This window comes from Gymnodraco acuticeps, unplaced genomic scaffold (assembly GCF_902827175.1).
Source record: "Gymnodraco acuticeps unplaced genomic scaffold, fGymAcu1.1, whole genome shotgun sequence".
Lineage (NCBI taxonomy): Eukaryota > Metazoa > Chordata > Actinopteri > Perciformes > Bathydraconidae > Gymnodraco > Gymnodraco acuticeps.
In genome coordinates, this window is record NW_022991499.1 from 64,389 (window position 1) to 88,368 (window position 23,980).

The 23,980-nt window shown below is 44.5% G+C and overlaps 2 protein-coding genes across 3 annotated transcripts in view; both read right to left on the minus strand.

The window, feature by feature from the left end:
* Positions 1–22,725, minus strand: part of LOC117533157 (zinc finger protein Xfin-like) — a 35,626-nt gene extending 12,901 nt beyond the window's left edge. The window contains exons 1-3 of one of the 2 annotated variants that reach the window (XM_034196798.1): positions 22,390–22,725; positions 12,849–13,658; positions 11,806–12,401 (exon numbers count right to left, since the gene is read on the minus strand). In XM_034196798.1, coding sequence (XP_034052689.1) covers positions 11,806–12,401; positions 12,849–13,658; positions 22,390–22,576 — 1,593 coding nt within the window. In that variant the 5' untranslated portion in view covers positions 22,577–22,725. Of the gene's footprint in view, positions 1–11,781; positions 12,402–12,848; positions 13,659–22,389 lie in introns of both variants that reach the window. The other variant, XM_034196799.1, reaches the window with a different exon arrangement.
* LOC117533161 (zinc finger protein 287-like) lies at positions 9,125–11,411 on the minus strand. The gene has a single exon (XM_034196804.1). The coding sequence runs from the start codon at positions 10,711–10,713 to the stop codon at positions 10,054–10,056; it is 660 nt and encodes a 219-aa protein (XP_034052695.1). The 5' UTR covers positions 10,714–11,411; the 3' UTR covers positions 9,125–10,053.
* Positions 22,726–23,980: the final 1,255 nt, after the last annotated feature.

Here is a 23,980-nt window from a genome sequence, read left to right on the forward strand (position 1 = left end):
CCCTCTATCTCCCCCTTTGAACACTGTCACCCCCTCTATCTCCCCCTTTGAACACTGTCACCCCTCTATCTCCCCCTTTGAACACTGTCACCCCCTCTATCTCCCCCTTTGAACTAGGTCGACAACATCTTGATAAAGACATAGCAAGATAATATATCTTTAAAAACAAGGTAAATAGTGAATAACAAAGTGTCCAAACGGTCAAACTGTAGTGTGTTGATAATATAGAGAAAAAGAGCTCAAAGAATAGAATTATGAAAATATCATGAAGGAAGTAAAAATATGAAAAACAGTTTATTGTATACACCATCCATCTTCTCCCGCTTATCCGTGGTCGGGTCTCGGAGGTAGCAGTTCCAGCAGAGAGCCCCAAACGTTCCTTTCCCCTCATCAACCAGCTCTGACTGGGGGATCCCAAGGCGCTCCCAGGCCAGCGAAGAGATATAATCCCTCCACCTGGTCCTAGGTCTACCCCTCGGTCTCTTCCCAGCTGGACGTGCCTGGAACACCTCCCTAGGGAGGCGCCCAGGTGGCATCCTAACTAGGTGCCCGAACCACCTCAACTGGCTCCTTTCGACGCGAAGGAGTTATTGTATACACCAGTGTGTTGAAAACATCATAGTCATATATAGTATTTCATATAGTATTTAAAAAGAGTCACCGTGTAGAATGTCCGAACATTTATTTTAAAGGTCCAAGTATAGTATGTAGTTAAGAATTATATGATATAGTTTGTCTGCAATGTCAGTATAGGATTTCAAAAAATATGACAGAAAGTCATAGTATAGTTTGTCAAAAGGATCTTGAAAAAGTCATGACCTTGTGTGTTGAAATGGTTTTGAATAAACACACCTTCTCCCTTCTCCCCCCCCTCTCCCCCCTCCATCTTTCTCCCCCCTCGTCCCCCCTCACATCCTTCTCCCCCTCGTCCCTCCCCCCCCTCGTCCCCCCTCATATCCTTCTCCCCCTCGCCCCCCCTCGTCCTCGTCCCCCCATCACATCCTTCTCCCCCTCGTCCCCCCTCACATCCTTCTCCCCCTCGTCCCCCCTCACATCCTTCTCCCCCCTCGTCCCCCCTCACATCCTTCTCCCCCTCGTCCCCCTCACATCCACATCCTTCTCCACCCATCCTTAGGGGCGTTTCTTTTCCAATAATAGTTCATAAGAACTCTTTTCGTTCTGATGAACTAAAGCAGGATCGCGTTCACACTGCAATGAGTTTCCTGGAGAGGGTTAGGCAAATGAGCCGCTGACGTCACTTCTTCTTCTTCTGCTCTGGGTTTACTGGCAGGCCGCAAACAACTTCACGGTGTATACTGCCACCCGGCGTCCTGCTGCTGGGACTTCTACTGAAGCCTTCCGAGTAAATCGCCAGAACGCAGACACCTCCTCATCTCCACTGCTCCCATGTTTTCTTTTGTGTTGTCTTAAGTTAGTCTCTCTGCGTTTGTGCGCTGGGTGAATGTAATAATGCTAATGCTAATGCATTGGATAATAAAATGGCAGCTTCACAAAACTTTTTCAGAGATTTACGGGGCGTGGTTTGCATTCCGCCCAGCCAATCAGACATAGGAACCTTTTTCTCCCACGAAAGTCCCTGCTCTCTAGCAGGGACTGAACAGGGGGCAAAAATGGTTCTGATGAACTCATTGAGTTCAGGGGGCTTTTTGGTGTGAACGCAAATATATCTGAGTTATGATGAACTATTGTGGGAAAAGTACTCCGGTGTGAACGCGCCTCTTCTCCCTCCTCACATCCTTAGGCGCATTCACACCGCAGTACTTTTCCCACAAAGGTTCATCAGAACTCTTTAGTTCTCATGAACTAAGTGCAGATCGCGTTCACACCGGAATTAGTCCCTGGGGGAGGATCAGGCAAATGAAGCCGCTGACGTCACTTCTTCTTCTGCTTTGGGTTTACTGGCAGGCCGCAAACAACTTCACGGCGAGTACAGTAGGTGGCGGTACGCACCTTCAAGTTGCAATCCGCCAAAAACCGAGAGAAGAAGAAAAACTTCCCGCGTATATTGCCACGCCCACCCGCTGTATATGAGGCGTCTGTTTACCTTCCGACCTCAGACACGATGGAGTTGACTGAAGTTGTGGTTTTTGTGCTCGTGTTATACAGCTTTGTAACTGAGTTATTTAAGCCACAAATACAGATCATCGACCGGACAAATGAAATAGCAATGCTGTTTCGGAGGCGAAGGCTGTACAAAACAAGCCGAGCACGAGTGGTGGTGGAGAACGCTTTTGGCAGACTGAAGGGCAGGTGGCGGTGCTTGATGAAGCTAAATGACTGCAGGATTGACAAGATCAGAACCCAGGTGGCAGCATGTTGCGTATTGCATAACCGGTGTGAGCGTCGTGGTGATGAGTACAGGGAGGAATGGACTGCCTTACCGGCGACCCAGCTTGATGGGCCAGCGCCAGCCATTGGCGAGGCTGGGGGGCAAGACACGCAGCCCTTATGAGGCATCTGAACAGCGTGTAAATTGTAAATTGACAATAAAGCTGATCTTTTGTACAGTGCTTTTGGTTCTCTCTTTTATTTACCACAGTGAACAGACACAATTACAAGTGCAGACACACCTTAGTGCAAAGATAAAGTGTCAGTATCAAAACAGTGTGGCAATATAATAAACTGTGCAAGGTGTGTCGTATGCACAGTAAATAGGCTCAGCAGCAAACACATTATATATTATCCCCTCAGGATTTCAGAATCATAGTAAATTATAATTATTGATGCATAAATGTCAATATTGCAGTTGGTAAAGTTTTTATCAAATTACTTTATATAATGTTGGGTAGCTTAACCTGTACTTATAGTATGTTTGATTTATATTTTGTATAAACAATCTAAATCTGCAACACTTGTAACTAAAGTTGTCAAATAATGTAGAGTTAGTGTTTTGGAGTAAGACTTGTGTTTCTGCCCCTGCCTTTCAAGTCACTGGAAAGATAAAGTGTCAGTATCTAACTGAGAGGAGAAATAAGCAAGATACAGGATCTGTTCAATCGCCATGTGGGTTCTCTTTTATTTAGCACAGTCAAGACATAACAATACCATGCATTGTAATTATAATATAAGCAGTGTGCGAAAAAGTACACGTCCCACCGTCCGGGACGTGTTATTTACAATATTGGACAAGTAGATCTGTCAATTGACTTTTCCGGCGGACAAGTGACGTTTATTGACAAATGATTGATACATTCAGTTTACAAAAGGCAGAACTCATTGGCAAATTGAACGTGTCCGCCATTGTTCGTTTAGAAATGTTAGTTTCGGTTCTGCTTGTCGATTCCTAAGGAAATGCATCTCGCCACTTTCTGTACAGTTAGACGAGGGCGGGGCGGGAAGTGTAGCACAGTGGCAGGGTTGGGAAGCAAAACTCGGTTCCGAGTAGGAACAAATAACAATTGTCCGGTACCGCTATTAAGAGTTGTGAGGACAGGAGGCCGAGCCCCGCGGACTGCAGCTCTCTCATATGCTCCGTATCAGCTGATCGCTGCACGGTGCAGCTCAGCGTCTCTCTCTCTTTCTACACACAGCGGATCCGCTGGCCCGTTTAACAGCCTCATCTTTGCCAAACTTTCTTATGTTCTTTCTCTAACACATAATGAAGGTTATTAAAGGTGGGGTAGGTACGTTTCAGAAACCGGCTCGAGTGCACTAAAATTTGAAAGTACACGGCCGAAAAGAATCCGCCCCTTCCTTCAGACTTCCTTACAGAGCACCTCCTCCAACACACATGAACGCGCAATGCACGCCCAATTACGGCACGCCCAATGAGGGCACGAGATACATTTGTGCGTGCACGAGATGGAAGGCTGACAGACAGGGCGGCCTGGCTAAACGGATTGGTCGTGCTTTTTACAGCGCCACGGCTTCCACAGATGACATTTTTTTATGGATTTTTTGTCAAAGCACTTCAGATATTCATTGCTCTCGGGATGTTAAGAGCATTCCATGGAATATAACAAAAAGTGTATCTCGAGCCGGTTTCTCAAACTTACCTACCCCACCTTTAAGTGTTTTAGCTCCTATGTTGTTAATATTGACCGCCATTTCCTTTATGAAGTGAAGCAGCCTCCCTGTCTGTGTCCTTCGCGCCGTCCTCACATCCCCGGACCCCCAGACTCGGAGGAGCACAGGGATGTCAGTCTTGTTTATGAAGCAGGGTATAGAAGTACATTATTGAAATGAAAATACTATTTATTTACTTTTACAAAACAGTGAGCAGCTGGGCAGCTGCAGCATGTGTATTGCAGGACATGTGTAAGCGTGCAAGCGTCTTTGAGTTGTAGAAAAGCGCTAGGCCTATAGGCTATAAATATAATGTATTATTATTATTATTAGGTTATGCCCTATGTGTTGGACATGTGTGGTTGGACTCTGTCTCACAGGCAGGTTGCAGTGTAACATCAGAGGAGACTGGGCCAATTGTACATTCTCAAACTGCACCACTTAGAACTAACTAAACAATGCATAGATTATTTTTATATAATTGTATTCAATAACTGTAAGAAATTAAACAGTATGAAGTGATTTGTAAATAGGAATACAGATTTGACCTTAATGTTTTCATAAATATATTTTTCTCCCAGTTTGACTTATTTTGACCCTCTCAAAGAACCGGAATCGAGAACCGAAATAACCGGAATCGAAAAGCAGAACCGGAATCGTTAAAATCCAAACGATATCCAACCCTATGTGTGATGCAGTAAAATCTATACCACTCACTTACGTTAGCGGTGTCGTAAAAAACGTGGGAAAATACGATGGCGAAGAAGAAGATTCCAGTGGCCCCAATTTTTGGTCCATTCTGGACAAGTGAAAAATGTATTCGGACAAGTAAATTGCCAAACTCACTTGTCCATGGACAAGTATTCTCTAAAAACTTTTTCTCACACTGTATAAGTAACATTTTTAAATGTAAATAAAGTGTCAGTCAGTCTCAAAACAATATAATAACAATGGCAATATATATAGATATAATGCTGTCAAATTATCGCGTTAACGGCGGTAATTACATTTTTGAATTAATTGCAAAATATTTAACGCATTTAACGCATGTGCAGAATGGGCCCCGCCCCATACATCCCACCAGTGGCAGCGCCAGGGTATGGCTGGGGTTCACCATACCATGAAATGGCTTAGCCCCACCATGAAAAATGATGTTAAAGTAAGCAAAATAAGTCTGCCAACTCGCGGAGTAAATTAAACAGACAAGCAGTTAGTCAGATTGATTTCAGTAGCCACTTGTCTGGAAATACCGAAGACCAGAAACGGTTTTGAAAACTTTTGTCACGTAGTGATCGTCTTCTCAATAGAACATCTTTGATAATGTCTTCTGGCCAATCAGAATCAAGATAACGGCGTGGTGTTGTTGCAGGAAGTCCCGACGGAGAATACTTTGCTGTTGTGTCACAAAGCGCATTTGCGTACGACAGAGTCGGTCTCCGTGTGCACAGACAGGGCTGCTGTTAACGTCGGTCTGTACAACGAAATTGTGCCAAAACTACGCCAACCGGCTGCGGAGGGAGACCCCCCCCCCTTCACTGGAGAACTGCGCTAAAACAGCTGATCACAACGTTCACACTGTGGTCACGAAGTACTCCACTTGCCCCCCCCCCCCCCTGTCGACTTTCCTGAAGTACTCCCCCGTTGATAGAAATCAACATGTAATGAATTAAGACCCCACGTTTGATGATTGATAGGTGTGTGGGTTGTCTTCATTTTGGACATGCAGAAAAATGTTATAAACATACATACTGTATGTTAAATGGATATATCCGCCTTCTTTCATTTATCTTTCCATTCCCACAACAATATACATAAAGAAATGACATATTTTGGACATAGTTCGAATGGTGATTAATCATGATTAATACATTTTTAAGCTGTGATTAATCTGATTAAAATTTGTAATCGTTTGACAGCCCTAATATATATATATAATAACTGTTAGGGAAATAATTGTCCTAGACTCCTAGATATGACGTACAGGACCAACCCTGACGTCTGTTTAATCTCCTTTAAGGACATAGGCTTGCTTGAGCCATAATGTTATTGTTCCCCATTCTGTGGACCGGTCAACACTAGGTCACAGATGGTCTGTTGTTGTGGGTGCACTGGGACAACTTCCTTCTTTATTGCTTATGGACTCCAAGGTATGACATCTTCGAGGCCATGGGTGACGGACGCAAGTGACTCAGTGTGCCCAACTGTCTAAAGCTATCTTATCAAAATATGTTGATTACTCTCTGTGAAACCAGTTAAATGGGCTAACAAGAGAGAGGCGCTCCAGAATTGACGTGGCAACCCATCCGTGCAGTCTCACCGAGGCTGCTGTGATTTGTGATGTGAACTCTCCGGCCGTAACTCCAAATAAACCTCCAGTGTTTTGACATCAAAGCTCCTGCTCCTACCGTGTCTCCTTCCTGAGTCGGTGACTCCCACTGCATTGCTACACAGAAGTTTCCCTTACAATAACAATTAAAACAAACTGTCCCAGGTGTAGGGATAGGCTCTGCAGCAGATACACCGTAGTGCCAAAGTTAAGTGTCAGTAACAGTGGCAAAAAACTACAGGGAGGAAGGCCTGTTGGATTGAACTAGCTCGGAAAGCACTCCCAGAAGCCCAATCTGAAAGGTGTTTTGCTGTTCCACCTGCCGCGCCAACACGTCCACCTGCCGCGCCGACACGTCAGCCTGGCGCGCCATCACCATGAGCAGCTGTTCCTCCGCTTCCTGGGCCTTGCATGAATGCACCAGCTGTTCCTCGCGAATCTCCTTGCTGGCCTCAGCACGCTGGTCCTCATTTTCCTTGCCGAACTCAGCACGCTGGTCCTCCATCGCCACGATGGTGTCAATTAAGTTATCAGTCCGAGCCCGCTTTCCTATGAGGAGAAATATACAAGATCAGATTCATCGCCATGTAGTTTTATAACATACTAGGAATTTGTTTACTAGTAGGTTGTAAACGGAGACAACATTGGACAGGGTGCAGACAGGGACAGTGTACAAAATGCAGGTGTAAAGTAGAAGATACGATATAATAAAATAGCTGACGCTCAAAGTGCCTTTATTTATTGTTTTATATTTTTGAAGAGTGCTTAATGTATCCTTGAACTTTGTTTTATTTTATCAAAAAAAATGATACGTTTTCTTGCCGGAAGTCATGTGACCTCTAGCCCGGATGTTTGTGAGAGAGTGAAAAGGGCGCTAAAAGTGTAAACGATGTATTTTCACGGTGTTTCATAATTGTACCAAGAAGGAAATAAACGTGATTAGTGATCAGTTCGATGCGTAACGTTCTTTCAAGACCAGAGTAGTTACAGTTTGTACGTACTTTTGCGTTTGGATGGTGGAAAGGGAGATGAGCAAGTGCTGCTGTTCCGGATCCGGAGGGGAAAGCTCACTTGTTTCCAATCCAGCCTCGCCTGAAACACACGATTAGTGCCATGAGTTAGTGAAGCAAATTACAGAAACATTACACACTTATTCACAAGTCAAAACGTTTTCATAGCGGCCGAGAATGATGTTATTAGCCATGTTATTAGCCATGCTAGGCTGAACTGGCTAACACTGTTAGCCAGTTCAGCCTAGCATGACTAGCTCGATCTACTGAGCAAATACAAGTACATCTGAGACCAGTATTGTGCAGATTAAAACAGTGCAGTGCATGTATTTTATTTTACCTTCGTCGTCGTCGTCGCACAATTCACAGGCCACTGAATCCGCCGTTTTCAGCGGCCTCCCACACCAGCGCGCCCGAATCGATGGTCGCTAAAGTGCTGGAGAATGAGGGTCTGTGGCCGAGCAGAGCATCCAATTGATCATACCATTTACTGGTCTTCCGGCCGTTACCACTCTTGGTCTTTTATTTTTTTTGTAGTCCTGCTTTAGTTTCTTTATTTTGTCCCGCCGGCATGAGTTTGCGCTGTGGAAGATTCCCATGTCGGCTAACTTTACCGAACAACGCTCATATATTTTGCTGTTGGAAACTGCCTTCAGTCGAAGCTGCTGGAACCCACCCTCCGAGTAAATCGCCAGAAGCGCCGACACATCCTCATCACTCCACCGCTCCGATGATTTTCTTATTCTTATTGTTGCTATAATAACTGCTTTCACAAAAGTACTCTCTCCGTTGGTGCGCTGGGCTAATAATGCGAGCAAATAAAATGGCGGCTTCACAAAACTTTTTGGGACTTTTACGGGGCGTGGTTTGCATTCCACCCAGCCAATTAGACGTATGAACTTTTTTCTCCCACGAAAGTACTTGCTCTCTAGCTGGGACGGAAAACGGGGTAAAAAAAGGTTCTGATGAACTAATTTGAGTTCCGTCTCTTTTTGGTGTGAACGCGACATTTCGGAACTATCGCGGAACTAAAGTGGGAAAAGTACTGCGGTGTGAACGCACCTCTTCTCCCCCCTCGTCCCCCCTCATCCTCTACCCCCCTCGTCCTCGTCCCCCCATTGCATCCTTCTTATCGGATCTGCAAAAACTAGATATCATATGAAAGCTGTGATTCATCACTGGGCGACCAAAACTCAGAAAGTGAAGGCGAAACCAGACAACACACAACTTCACTTTACGGAGCCAAACTTCCGAACCTCCCCTCGATTCTATTGGCTCTAACGGTTCAAAAGAGATGTCAATTATCAACATCGACCGAGGGGGGCCAGAGATAGGGAAAATCCACCCAAATGACCCCAGAAGTGTTTTTTTTGTTGCTAAACCTCTCTTAAAAAGGTCAAATGTCACTTATTTGGCATCAATCTTGATACAGGGTACTTATTATATGATATAGTTTGGATTTCTAAAGCTTTTAGTACCATCCCATCATTCAAGGGTGGTTTTCACTATAAGTAATGTTTTATTTTTGGACGGACACTATCATTTACATTTTTTTAGCCATGTAAAACTTTAGTTTTAATTAAATAACCCAATATGGAAACCTCCTCAGTCTCTGGTTGTACATTGTGCCAGTTCTGGTCATCCACAGTCCTCTCTTTACTTGGACCAAATATTTTTTTATCACAACAGTCAAGTTATCACATTATATACGATGTGAGACGGGGTTCTATTTGTCCTTTGAAACATAGGCTTAGTCGGTTGATTTAAGCTCCAAAACTTTATTTATAACAGCAACAAAAAAAATATATACTGTTTGATAAAAGTGAAACATTATAACTTAAATAAACAAAATCAAAGTTAACAAATAGGGTTGTCTATCACTCATGGAGTAAACACATTCTCGCTGTTGCCTTCACTGCAACAATCTCCTGAACACATTATCCTCCCCCTCCACGAGGTTGGCGATGTGCGGCAACCTGGAAAGGTAATCAGCCACTACATTCGATTTGCCAGATCGGTGACGGATAATACATTTGAACGGTTGGAGTGAGAGGTACCAATGGGTAGGACGGCTGTTGTGATCTTTCATGGCCCCTTAGTGCCACCCTCACACAGACTACTATCTAAGTCTGGGAGTGGTTGGACTCCAGCTTTCGCTTGGGCTCTAGTTATCATTGGGCCAGAAACATTAACATTCCCATTTCCCCCAGAGTCAGTTTTCACAGAGAGATCTTTTTCATGCAGCAAATTCAAGAGTACTGGTAAATCCCATCCCAGGATTGCATCAACCGGCAAGTTCTGTACCACCCCCACACTCAACAGGTACGATTGTCCATCAATGATCACGGATAGGTCTGCTTTGGGATAGGGATACTTATCCCCGTGAACACACAAAATGTCTGTTTGTCTGCTGTAGTCCATAGCTCCAATTGGCACAAGTCTTTGCTTCACTAGAGACATGAAGCTACCAGTATCCAACAAAGCAGTGATCTGCTGGCCATTAACAGTGACAGCTGTATGACGTTGAACACGTTCCTCTTGATCCCCAATGAGCCCCAACTCTGCCCGGGGTGCATAGCAAGCGCCTGTGACCTTAGCTTTGCGTAGGGGACACACATAAGCTATGTGGCCTGGCTGATGGCAGTAATAGCAAATGAAATCCTTACCTTACCTTGTTGGTTTGGGGCAGTGCTAAGATATCCTGAGAACTCTGGTCGATTCTCTCTCTTTGCAGGGCTGGTGTGCTGGTTGGTGTGTAAAAGTGGTTGAGCGTGCAGGTGGTCCTCCTCTGCGGGCGTTGATGTACTGGAGCGCCAGCTTGGCAGCCGCAAGACAGTCTGTAGGCTCATGCTCCTTCACCCAGGTCCTCACCTCCGGTGAGAGTATCCGAAGCATCTGCTCCAAGATGATGGCCTCTGCAATTTCCTCCTTGGTGTGCTGCTCTGACCGAATCCAGCGCCGGTAGAGACCTTTAAGGCGATGGTAGGTCTCGATGGGGCTGTCTTCAGACGGTACCACCATGGACCGGTACTGCTGCCAATACGTCTCTGGGGAGATGTCGAATTTTGTCAGCAACGCTTCTCTCAGGTCTCTATAGCAGTGGGCTCTCGCCTGGTCCATTGCAGTATAGGCCGCATAGTGCCTCGACTCAGGCGTTGGCTGATCAGACTGGCTATCTGACTCTGATTGAGGAAAAGGATTACCAACTGGAACAGAAGTCCGTAGGTCTCGGAGCTCTGCCAACAGGAACTCCTCTCGCCTTTGCTGCCCTGATAGAAAGTATTTCATCAGTGACAGTTCTCCCCCTGGTTCACTGGTTGACCCTGAGGCCGTAGGAGCTGCTGGGGGCATCCAGGAACTGTCTTAATCATCGTCCTCCGTCTCCCATGCCTGCTCTGATTTGCCAGTTGCGTTCTTCTCCTGCTGCTGACGCTGGGAACGTAGTCCTGTGCGGTGCTTCGTAACGCGGATTAGCTTTTTCCGACTAGCCATCCCACTTCTGACACCATATGTGACAGGGTTCTATTTGTCCTTTGAAAAATAGGCTTAGTCGGTTGATTTAAGCTCCAAAACTTTATTTATAACAGCAACAAAAAAAATATATACTGTTTGATAAAAGTGAACAGGTATAACTTAAATAAACAAAATCAAAGTTACCAAATAGTGTTGTCTATCACTCATGGAGTAAACACGAACACCCAACTCTGCTCATTGCCCAAAGAGTTTAAACCTAACAATAATCACTATCATCAGTGTCAGGTTCAGAAGAGTCTCCAAGGTTGTCCTCAGTCTCTGGTTGTAAATGTCTCTCTGGATCTGAGTTCCTGGCTGGTTCTGGTCCTCCACAGTCCTCTCCATCAGCTTCTGTTTCCATGTGTTCAGCTGAGCTGCTGGCTGGAGGCTCTGCCTCTCTGTTCTCCTCAGTTTGAGTTTGATGAAGCTGTGAGGACTGACGACCAACACACTTATGGCTTTTGACCTGATGACTCTGTGTGAATCGTTTTTCACAGAGACTGCAGCTGAATGGTTTCTCTCCTGTGTGGATTCTAATGTGGCCCTTTAATGCTGAACTCTGTGCAAAGATCTCTTACAGACTGAGCAGCCGAATGGTTTCTCTCCTGTGTGGGTTCTCATGTGGGCCATTAAATGTCCTCTCCATTTAAAAGATTTCTTACAGACTGCACGGCCAAATGTTTTCGCTCCTGCACTACGTCCTGAATCACTGACAGGGTCTTGTTTATTTCTCTGAGAGTTTGAACCTGGTTCTCTGGTGTCCTTCCAATCTCCGCTGTCTTCAGTGTCAGGTTCTGAAGAGTCTTCAATGTCAGGTTCAGAAGAGTCTCCAGGGTTGTCCTCAGTCTCTGGTTGTAAATGTCTCACTGGATCTGAGTTCCTGGCTGGTTCTGGTCCTCCACAGTCCTCTCCATCAGCTTCTGTTTCCATGTGTTCAGCTGAGCTGCTGGCTGGAGGCTCTGCCTCTCTGTTCTCATCAGTTTGAGTTTGATGAAGCTGTGAGGACTGACGACCAACACACTCATGTCTTTTGACCTGATAACTCCAGGTGAATCTTTTGTCACAAACACTGCAGCTGAATGGTTTCTCTCCTGTGTGGATTCTCATGTGGCTCTTTAATGCTACTTTGTGTGCAAAATATTTCTCACAGACTGAGCAGCTGAATTGTTTCTCTCCTGTGTGGATTCTCATATGGGCCATTAAATGTGCTCTCTGTTTAAAAGATTTCATACAGACTGAGCAGCTGAATGGTTTCTCTCCTGTGTGGATTCTCATATGGGCCATTAAATGTCCTCTCCGATTAAAAGATTTCTTACAGACTGAGCAGCCAAATGTTTTCTCTCCTGCACAATGTCTTGAATAACTGACAGGGTCTTGTTTATTACTCTGAGAGTTTGAACCTGGTTCTCTGGTCTCCTTCCAATCAGCACTGTCTTCAGTGTCAGGTTCAGAAGAGTCTCCAGTCTCAGGTTCTGAAGAGTCTCCAGGGTTGTCCTCAGTCTCTGGTTGTAAATGTCTCTCTGGATCTGAGTTCCTGGCTGGTTCTGGTCCTCCACAGTCCTCTCTATCAGCTTCTGTTTCCAGGTGTTCAGTTTGTCTTTGATGAAGCTGAGAGGACTGAGGTTTCTCTTCATCATCTTCACTCTTCACAGGGACAGGAGTGAATGTGGACTTGGTGATATCAGCCTCCTCCAGCTCCTGAAGCTCTCCCTCCTGACTGCTCCAGAGTTCCTCCTCTTCCTCTTTCATGTGTGGGGGGGGCTCTGGGTCCTCCTGGTTCGGCATATGCTGGTTTTGATTTCCACCTTCCGTAAACAATTCCTCTCCCTGGTGATTGCTGTTGAATGTTTCACCACTGTGGAAAAATGTATGTTTCAAAAAGCTTAAATCATCGTCTTCTCTGTCTTCAGTGTCAGGTTCAGAAGAGTCTCCAGGGTTGTCCTCAGTCTCTGGTTGTAAATGTTTCTCTGGATCTGAGTTCCTGGCTGGTTCTGGTCCTCCACAGTCCTCTCCATCAGCTTCTGTTTCCATGTGTTCAGCTGAGCTGCTGGCTGGAGGCTCTGCCTCTCTGTTCTCCTCAGTTTGAGTTTGATGAAGCTGTGAGGACTGACGACCAACACACTTATGTATTTTGACCTGATGACTGCGTGTGAATCTTTTGTCACAAACACTGCAGTTGAATGGTTTCTCTCCTGTGTGGATTCTCATGTGTCTATTTAAATTTCCTCTCAGTGCAAAATATTTCTTACAGACTGAGCAGCTAAATGTTTTCGCTCCTGCACTACGTCTTGAATCACTGACAGGGTCTTGTTTATTTCTCTGAGAGTTTGAACCTGGTTCTCTGGTCTCCTTCCAATCAGCACTGTCTTCAGTGTCAGGTTCAGAAGAGTCTCCAGTCTCAGGTTCAGAAGAGCCTCCAGGGTTGTCCTCAGTCTCTGGTTGTAAATGTCTCTCTGGATCTGAGTTCCAGGCTGGTTCTGGTCCTCCACAGTCCTCTCCATCAGCTTCTGTTTCCAGGTGTTCAGTTTGTCTTTGATGAAGCTGAGAGGACTGAGGTTTCTCTTCATCATCTTCACTCTTCACAGGGACAGGAGTGAATGTGGACTTGGTGATATCAGCCTCCTCCAGCCCTTGAAGCTGCTCTCCCTCCTGACTGCTCCAGAGTTCCTCCTGTTCCTCTTTAATGTATGGGGGGGGCTCTGGGTCCTCCTGGTCCAGACTGGAGCTCCACTCCTGCTGCTCAGGGGGAACCTCTTCTTCAACCACCACCAGCTGCTGGACGTCTGCAGGAAACAGGAAACACATTCATCAGAATCGGTTATATTTACCAAGTAGGTTTACACAGGAATTTGCTTTAGTATATATGTGGTGCATACAAAGAAACAGAAAGAAGCATCTCAGACAAACTAAATAAAATACAAATAGGAATGTTATGACAGCTATTTAAAAAAAACTATTTAAAAACTACTATAACCAATTAACAATATTTACATGTGACAAATACTATACACTTTATTCAAAGTGGAGAACTGTGCTGATTTAAAAGAGGAAGTGTGCAGAACAGATGTGCAGCATGTGCAGGATTTACAATTGTCAAAAGAACAAGGTGTTGTTGACATGATGACTTTAAAAAAGGTCCCATGACATGGCCATTTCTACTGATCATAATTCCATTGTTGAGGTCGACTAGGATAGATTTACATTGTTCAATGTTCCAAACTCACATTGGTTTCTCAAACAGCATGTCTGTATAGTTTGTGTATTCACTCTCTGTCCTACACGCCTTGTTGGAGCTCCTGCGGAGTATTGCGGCTGAGAAGAGATAAGGCTGGATGAGTGTGTGTGTGTGAGTGAGGATCAATCCGCGGAGCTGTTACGTCAGTATACCCAATACGTCAGTATACCCAATACGTCAGTATACCCAAGAAGAAGAAAAATGGAAAAAGAGAAATGTCCAACGAGGCGTTCTGGGGCAGCACAGACAGGTCTTTTCTGTGTTGGAGTTGTACTCGCTACAGTGTGTACTTTGAGGGTTTGTGACTCTGCAGATCATTTACATGCAGAAAAAGCTACATAATACACAAGGGGACGGGTAATAACCGGAAAAGCATGACATCAACCAAGATGGCTGATGGTGTGTGTCGTGGCTCGGTAGCTCCTGGTTCAAACCACTGGCTTCGACTAAAACCTACAATATACAAGACTGTTGACGGCCTAGTTATTGTAGAGGATGAGTTACTTAACTTCCTGGCGGTTCAAATTAAAACTATGACCCAGGATGAGCTAGTCCTTGTAGCCTCCAACACCTTCGATTCCAAATGGATGGAGACTTCTAAAAAGACGTTGTTTGAACTCTGTCCTGAAACCAAGCAGCGGTGTGTGGCCTTTAAAGGCAACCAGAAGGATTCAACCAATATCAAATGCTGTCGAAAAGTGCTAAATGAATGCGGTGAAATCATCCCCCGTTTTGTTTACGTTTAACAACCTGGATGTGTCCAACCTGCTGAGCAAGATGGAGTGACTGCACAGTGAGGTTTGCGCGTTAAGACATGTAGTGGAAGTTCAGGCAGAAATCGGTGAGGACCTGCGTGCTGTGGCTGCGACCATGGACAGCAGAGTTGCTGCCGTAGAACGCCAGTTAGAGTCGAGTCATGGTGGAGGACTGGCTGTACCGAGTGACGCTGAAACCACCTGTGGGAGAGCTCAGGGTGATGGCCAGGATGGTGCGGTGTCGGTGAAGGATGCGAGCCCCCCCGGCTCTTCTGCTGATGTACATCCCAACTGTGTTGACCCGGTTGCTGCATCAGGGACCGTGAGTGCCTGTGTGAGCCCTGGAGGAACTGCTGTAAATTCGCAGATATGGAGACAAGTTGTGAAACAGGGCCGAGGTCGGAGGAATAAGGCAGAGGGCCAGTCTGCCTTATCTAAACAGCTTGTTGGGAAACCTATTGTTGGCACTGCTGCACAAGGGAATATAAAAGTGGTCCGTACGAAGTTGACGAGTTTTTGCTACCAAATTCTCGCCAGACCTTGATGCTGAGACACTGTCTGAATATCTAAGTGAAAAACTTGGCCGTGACGCTAACTGTCAGCGTATTGACACTGCGAGCAACAGATATAGCTCGTTTAAAGTGTGTGCTGAGTGCAATGAAGTTGCGGAGATGTTTAACCCATAAATCTGGCTCGGTTGTGAGGCGATATTATGAATGGGGGCTAGCAGAGCTAGACCTTTTTCTTGGGCAAGGGTACTGAATGGGGCTACGGCTGTACTGCTTAGCTAAACGTTATGCGGGTTGGATCATTTAACTGTCGCGGGCAGCGTTTGGGCAATCTGGCGTGCAGTGGTGGACAATTTGCTACAAAACTGTGACATTTTATGCTTGCAAGAAACTTTTTTACCAAAGCAGGATTTGGGAAAGTTGAACTCTCTTAATGACAATTTTCACGGGGCTGGTGAGTCCACTACGGACCTATCTCTGGGAATAGTGAGAGGAAGGATAGCAGGGGGCGTGGCTATCCTGTGCCACAAAAAGCTGGACGCTGTCATTAATGTCATCAGGCTTGAGGTTGACTGGTGTATTGCTGTACAGATCAAAATGAATAACAAGGAGTTTAGCATTCTCAATGTATATACACCGTATGAGTCACAGCATAATGAAGATGAATACCTGAACAGACTTGCTTTTATGGCTGATAATCATTCCACCAGTGTTTATGCCCATGACATTGTAAGATCAATTGAGATTGTGTATGAGGCATCAATGTCTGATCACATTCCTTTTGTAATGTCACTAGATTATGATAGTCTCCCTGAGATGTCTCAGGAGGTTAAAAATACCTGTAACACTAAAGTGGATGGGTCCAAGCTCACAAATGAGGATAGGCTATTGTACTATGGGAGAACTGATGTCCTATTGAGTGATGTATATCTACCCAAAGTAGCAACTCTGTGTATTGATGTGGGTTGTAATGAAAGCTCTCACCGTGAAGACCTCTGTAACATCTATGATTGTATTGTGGGAGCTTTATGTGAAGCCAGTAGTCCAGGGGTAGGCAAGTAAGTTTGGCCGTGGGCCAATTTTTTGCTGAGCCGCAAGATGGCGGGCCAGAACATAATCAAAGCCTAATTCAAGGAATTGATTTTGGTAAGAGGGCGCAGCGCCCCTGTTCGCCCAATCCAGAGCCTTTGGCTAGACCCGCCCAAAGGGAGGCTCGTCCTCTCTAGCCCCATTTCAGTCCCAAAGCCAGGGCTATTATCTGTATTTTAACAGACTTATCTTTTAAATTGAGGTGTATTTATTGTTCTCTTCAAAGTTTATTTTTCTCTGAAATTGTAGGGAGGATGGTCCTCCCTTTCCTCAATGGATGAGCCTCCACTGAGTAGAGTTATTAACTAGGTAGCAGTGTTATTTAACATACTTTTATTCTGATAAGTATTGTCAAGTTCTCTGGGTTTTTGGCATTTATTTGAGTGTTTGCCCACATTTGAGAGGCTTGAGGGACAACTGGAATCCTTTTTCCTTTTCTTTATTTCAACTTTTCAAGGACACATTAGGATTCTTTCAGGTTGAAAACCTTTAAAAAATATCAAAGGACAAAATAAATCAATTACAGCAGTTTTGCTTTGCAATTTAATATATTATAACCTAAATTAATCAATAACCAAGTATTTTACTCAAACTCAATGTATTTAATAGTTAAATAAGTACTTTAATTGACCTGGTTCCCCCCAACCACACATTTGCCATATGTGACCCGCTCTATCGAAATCAGTCGAAAGTCTCAACGGCTCATTTCAAAATAAACGTGGATTTGCGTAAAAAAATAGTTTTTCGGGGATCGGGTGTTTTGTTTGATTTTAAATAAACAAAGTCTTGGCTTTCAGAATATGGAACTTGTATTTCCAAAATCACACGATAAATACATGTTTGAAGCTTGTAAAGGGAAGATGACAGCTCTCCCTCGCCACTCTGCTCTTCCACAGCGCCGCTTCCCCTCCCTCCGCTGATATTATGAATGTAAGCGATATGTCGGGACAGAATTTATTTTACCGGACAAATTTGAAACTTACCGGTCATGTTTCAATAATAATAAGAAGAGTTGTGTAGCAGAGTTTCCGTTAGCAGGTAATCACCGGACTATGACCGGATATGCTGATGTTTAAAACTCAGTTAATGGGAGTCATTTTTATATTGCTTCAGTTTATAATCGTTACAGATCAAAAAATTCAGATTCATTTTTCAATAAATGATTCCACAAACAACAAACAACATAATTATTACATTCAAACAAACTACTTGTAGTAGATGAAGTACATTATTCAAAAGTTTACATTAACTTTGAATAATAAGACGGGAGAAACGGATCCTCTCTCCCTCCCTCTCTCTCCTGACAGCACGTTAGTTTCTCATGCAGCTCGCTAAACAGTGGGCGGGGCTTCAGGTGATTATACAGGGCTGCGTGTCTCCGTCAGACTCAGCAGCTGATCTGATCTCTCTCTCGCGTCCGGTTATATTATACTTCACTCGCGTTTATGTCCATATCGATCAGATCCAGCTCTCCTGATCTGGCTTTTTAGAGAGCACTGATCAAACTGATCAAGAGTGAATATCGGCCGATAATGACCGGCGGCCGATCGATCGGCCGCTAACGGAAACCCTGATGTGCGACTGTCGGTCCTATATTGTAAAAAAAAAAAAAAAAATCTCAAAATAATATTTTATTTTTGATTCTCAAAATTACGGGCCAAATATTATTGCTGGCATGCCAACAATGGCCCGCGGGCCGCCTGTTGCCGACCCATGCAGTAGACCGTGCTATACCTACTCTGGGAAGAGACACAACGTCAAGCCAGGGTGGAATGTGGCTGATCAATATGCTGAAGCTAACCCCTAGTTTCCACCGGGTCCGTCTGTGTCGTGTTACGGCCGCGTCGCGGCGTTCGCAAAGATCGCGGCCACTCTAGTCAATGGGTGCTATTCCACCAGACGCGCCGTGTTACGGCTCAGAAGCGTCCCAGAAGCGTCTCGGCCTTGGGCTCCGCTCAAAATAGGATTCAAGTCTATTTTTCGACACGACGCGTTGCAGAGGCGCGGGGCAGGAAGTGGACCCGTCAGAGCATCCAGTCAATCCCCAAAATAAACTAATTTTGCGGACACTATCCCTCCGTAGTCTTTCAAATAGGAGGAGAAATGCCAGCGTTCTCCTCCGGTTTACAGGCACTGTGTACATTTTATATAGAATAATTATGATGATGATCATGTCGTTTATAACTGGAATATTACAATTAACTTTGTCTGTACAAAGTAGCCTGTCCAGGAAATATGCCCAAATCAACAAAAACTGCGAGCCGGCAGGCAAGACGCTCCGCTTCTGAAATGCTTCTGAAATGCGCCCGGTAGGGTACTATACTTAATTGTGTTAAAAGTGACCCCTAGTGATGGCAGTTTCACACTGGAGCTTCGATACGTGCTTCAAACCCTGGACTTCCTATTCCATAGAAGCAGTGCTTTGCTTCAAATCCCGTGACATGTGACGTCCGAACCAGCAACTGCTTCATTTCCTGAATCAACTCACCGTCCAATCAGGTGATTCAATGCACTGCCTCGTCTCGATTCTGACAGGTGACAGGTTGAAACAGTTTCAAATTTGAGCGCTTCAACACTTTATAACCGCTCTAAACAATGCGCAATTTGTGGGTTGTTGTCGTAGTTTGCGTTGTTGCTGGTATTGCATTTTTATTGGATCATTATAGAGCAAGCCAAGAAGAAAGATAGGTCGTTGTGAATAAAAAGACAATGAGTATTAAAAAAAGTTGAGTAGTTAAAAGAATAGATAGCCCAGTGGCTAGAGCCGGCGGCCCGCATGCGGCGATGTCCTCCGCGCAGCTGGTTCAAAGCCTGGAATGGATGTATTTGAATCATTGCCCGCTTTTCAACTTTAATACTATAACTGATAAAAAATTAATTAAATAAGAATAATTACCTCAATTAAGATCTTTGAGTGTTCCCCATCCAACATAATCACCCCCTGCCATAATTACACAAGCACACCCAACCAATGCCACATTTTCCAGCACTCTCTTCTCAATAACCCAATTCACACAATTATCAATCTTTAATTGCAAATAGTCTTAGTGTGTGTGTGCATCGAATTTGTTTCAAGGCAAAGATACATTAAACCCACTGCAGCCTTGCACTTCGCCAGGAGAGGTCGCTGTAACTGAAGCTTCGCGAAATTAACCTATTTCCGATACAATTGTCCAAGTGGTTCGATGCTTCATTCAAAGCTTAATTTGCCCATCACTAGTGACCCCTATAAGGTTGGTAATGTAGTGAAAAGTGAAACAGTTGGAATCACAGCTAATGAGGTTTATCGAGCAATTGCACTGCTAGCTGATAACAAAGCAAGCGGCTCTGACCGAGTCACTGCAGAACACCTTGAACTGGCAAGCCCGAAGGTTGCAGTTGTTCTTGCCATTTGTTTTACCGGCCTCATGACTCATGATGTGTTGCCAGACTCCATGTTGACTGTTACCTTTAGTTCCTGTCATTAAGGACAAAGCGGGCAAGGTAGGGAGCTTGGATAACTATAGACCAATTGCTCTAGCCAGTGTGTTATCCAAAGTCCTGGAAATAATTTTGTTAGATAGACTATGTTCTTATTTATGTACCTCAGATAACCCGTTTGGCTTCAAGGCTAAGCATGGTACTGAGCTATGCATCTATGCTTTGAAGGAAATGGTAGAAACATATAGAAGACAGAATTCCACTGTTCTGATTGGTTTTATTGATGCGTCTAATCCCTAGATTCCACCGGGTCCGTCTGCGGCGCGTTACGGCCGCGCCACTCACGGCAATCGCGGCCACTCTAGTCAATGGGTGCTATTCCACCACAAGCGGCGCGTCAACCAATTGGTTTTCATAGACATTACTAAAATTCTAATAGTTGTTAAACTACTGACAAGTTTTCTGAAACCAAGCTTATGAACAATAGAGTAAAGGTCGCTGGTTAAGCCAGGATCAATATATTTATTGGAGTTTTTATTGTGTGCATAATAAATGTTTTAAATGAATTGAGCATTTTTTTTAAAAAGGAGTATAATGTTGCAATCTCTTTAAGATCAGTAATTGCAGTTTTAAAAAAAAAATAGATGTTGTTTTCCAAGGGCCTCTCCTTCACAGGCCCACGCAATAAATCATGAGACTTTGAAATCATGACAGACAGAGATCAGTATCACTTTGCGTTGCAAGCCAAAGCCATGTAGGGGTTCTACTCGAGCCCAATTTAAATACCATAAAGAAAGTATTGAACCCAGCTCAAGCTAAATGTATTAAATTAATGTACAAGTGTTTTTGATTTATTTAAAATGTTCCAGTCTAGCTTCCTTCGAGTTCAGTCTAAGCAACAAATTGTTTCTCATAACATTCTCACTGCAGTCCCAAATGTTTTCACACACACACACACACACACACACACACACACACACACACACACACACACACACACACACACACACACACACACACACACACACACACACACACACACACACACACACACAACACACACACACACACACACACACACACACACACACACACACACACACACACACACACACACACACACACACACACACACACACACACACACACACACACACACACACACACACACACCACACACACACACACACACACACACACACACACACACACACACACACACACACACACACACACACACACACACACACACACACACACACACACACACACAGAATTGTTGCCTTCTTTAAAGTTATTAGTAATTCAAGATTAATTATTAAATTAAATATGGTACATAAGATACAATAAATAAAATAACTTTGACTTGATACTTTTGTTCACAACATTAGACCTTGTCCTCTAATCTCTACTAGAATGAGATAAGTGTGCATGTTTTGGTGTTTTAACACTCCTGCCATGTAATCTTGTTATCCTTTTCATTACAGAGCTGGGAAAATGGTGTATTGATTAGATTCTGATTCGTGCACGTCCAATTTTGACTGACTTTACTTCTAATGTTAATGTTAATTTGCAAACCAAGCGGTGAACTCCGGGGCAGAGCCGTGAAGCCCAAATGTTGATCGTGTTGATCGTGTTGATCGAGCTATTACCCTGGGGCGGCTGCTATGGTGAGCGTTGGAGCGAGACGGGGAGGTTTTCCATTAAGCCAGAGGAGCTTCCGTGGGGCCCGACTTCTTTGTCCTTTTTCCTCCCGCGTCCGGGTTTGCGGGTAGCCGGCTGGAGCCGCTGACTCGAGCTGGGGATCGCCGCCTGTAGCTTGATCTGCGAGCCTGCGGAGCTGGTGAAGAGATAGGCCTGGAGCTGGAGTAATGCATTGCTGCTGCAGTTTGGAAAGGAGGAGATCTGCCTCTGCTGCTGGTGAGCTGCTGCGGGATACCGAGCGGCAGCTTGAGGAAGTTGCGTAGGGACTCAGGCGGTGTGTCGGGCCCGGATCAAGATCCTGCTGGAAGCTGGTCTGAGCACTATGAATCGGACGTCTTGAGAATCATAATACCATGAAGTACGAGGTTAGTTTGACGATTGCTGTCTGTGTGTTGCGTAGAGTCACCCGAAATGACAACTGTCAGAGAGGGGAGAGCAGATTTAAAAGGTTTGGCAAAGCGCTATGATAGGCTCTTGAGAATAGAGCGAAGTAATTGGTTAAGCTGGAGAGGAGAGAGAGTAGTTACGCAGGAATAGTGAATAGACTGTCTTCCTGGATGAACTTACGCTGAGCTTCACTTGTACCGCAGAGTTTGCAACGCCACAAATAAATGGTGCCAATCTTCAGTCAGATGAGACTGTGTACATTTTTAGTAAGAATAACGGACAAAATTTGTGGAAATACCATATGAGGAAATATGAACCAGAAGTTATCAAAGTTAAACCATCAGAAATGTTTTTAACAACATTTGGTCAAAAAGAGAGAGTGAATAAAGAGAGAGTTAGTAAAGAGGGAACAGACCTGCTCTGTGGATCTGAAGCTGAGGCTGTAAAACAGCGTCCAGTAGTTTCCGGTGTCTCTCGTTCTCCTGTTTTGAACGAGACAGTTCCTCCTCGTACTCTGCTATCGTTCTTTCAAACAGAACAAAGATGTCTTCAGCAGCCGCAGTGAGTCGCTGCTTCACCAACGAGAGCAGCACAACACTCATGTTTACTAAATCACCACTTCCAGTTGAACACACTGTTTCTCTCTGAAGCTTCAGTCTCTGTTGAACACACTGTTTCTCTCTGAAGCTTCAGTCTCTGTTGAACACACTGTTTCTCTGAAGCTTCAGTCTCTGTTGAACACACTGTTTCTCTGAAGCTTCAGTCTCTGTTGAACACACTGTTTCTCTCTGAAGCTTCAGTCTCTGTTGAACACACTGTTTCTCTCTGAAGCTTCAGTCTCTGTTGAACACACTGTTTCTCTGAAGCTTCAGTCTCTGTTAAACACACTGTTTCTCTGAAGCTTCAGTCTCTGTTGAACACACTGTTTCTCTCTGAAGCTTCAGTCTCTGTTAAACACACTGTTTCTCTGAAGCTTCAGTCTCTGTTGAACACACTGTTTCTCTCTGAAGCTTCAGTCTCTGTTAAACACACTGTTTCTCTCTGAAGCTTCAGTCTCTGTTGAACACACTGTTTCTCTGAAGCTTCAGTCTCTGTTGAACACACTGTTTCTCTGAAGCTTCAGTCTCTGTGAACACACTGTTCTCTCTGAAGCTTCAGTCTCTGTTGAACACACTGTTTCTCTCTGAAGCTTCAGTCTCTGTTGAACACACTGTTTCTCTGAAGCTTCAGTCTCTGTTGAACACACTGTTTCTCTGAAGCTTCAGTCTCTGTTGAACACACTGTTTCTCTCTGAAGCTTCAGTCTCTGTTGAACACACTGTTTCTCTGAAGCTTCAGTCTCTGTTGAACACACTGTTTCTCTCTGAAGCTTCAGTCTCTGTTGAACACACTGTTTCTCTGAAGCTTCAGTCTCTGTTGAACACACTGTTTCTCTCTGAAGCTTCAGTCTCTGTTAAACACACTGTTTCTCTCTGAAGCTTCAGTCTCTGTTGAACACACTGTTTCTCTGAAGCTTCAGTCTCTGTTGAACACACTGTTTCTCTGAAGCTTCAGTCTCTGTTGAACACACTGTTTCTCTGAAGCTTCAGTCTCTGTTGAACACACTGTTTCTCTGAAGCTTCAGTCTCTGTTAAACACACTGTTTCTCTGTGAAGCTTCAGTCTCTGTTGAACACACTGTTTCTCTCTGAAGCTTCAGTCTCTGTTGAACACACTGTTTCTCTCTGAAGCTTCAGTCTCTGTTAAACACACTGTTTCTCTCTGAAGCTTCAGTCTCTGTTGAACACACTGTTTCTCTGAAGCTTCAGTCTCTGTTGAACACACTGTTTCTCTCTGAAGCTTCAGTCTCTGTTGAACACACTGTTTCTCTGAAGCTTCAGTCTCTGTTGAACACACTGTTTCTCTCTGAAGCTTCAGTCTCTGTTGAACACACTGTTTCTCTAAAGCTTCAGTCTCTGTTGAACAAACTGTTTATCTCTGAAGCTTCAGTCTCTGTGAAACACACTGT

Excerpts from the sequence above, each read along its gene's own strand:
- LOC117533161 (XM_034196804.1), bottom strand. The coding sequence starts at position 10,713 with ATGCCCCCAGCAGCTCCTACGGCCTCAGGGTCAACCAGTGAACCAGGG.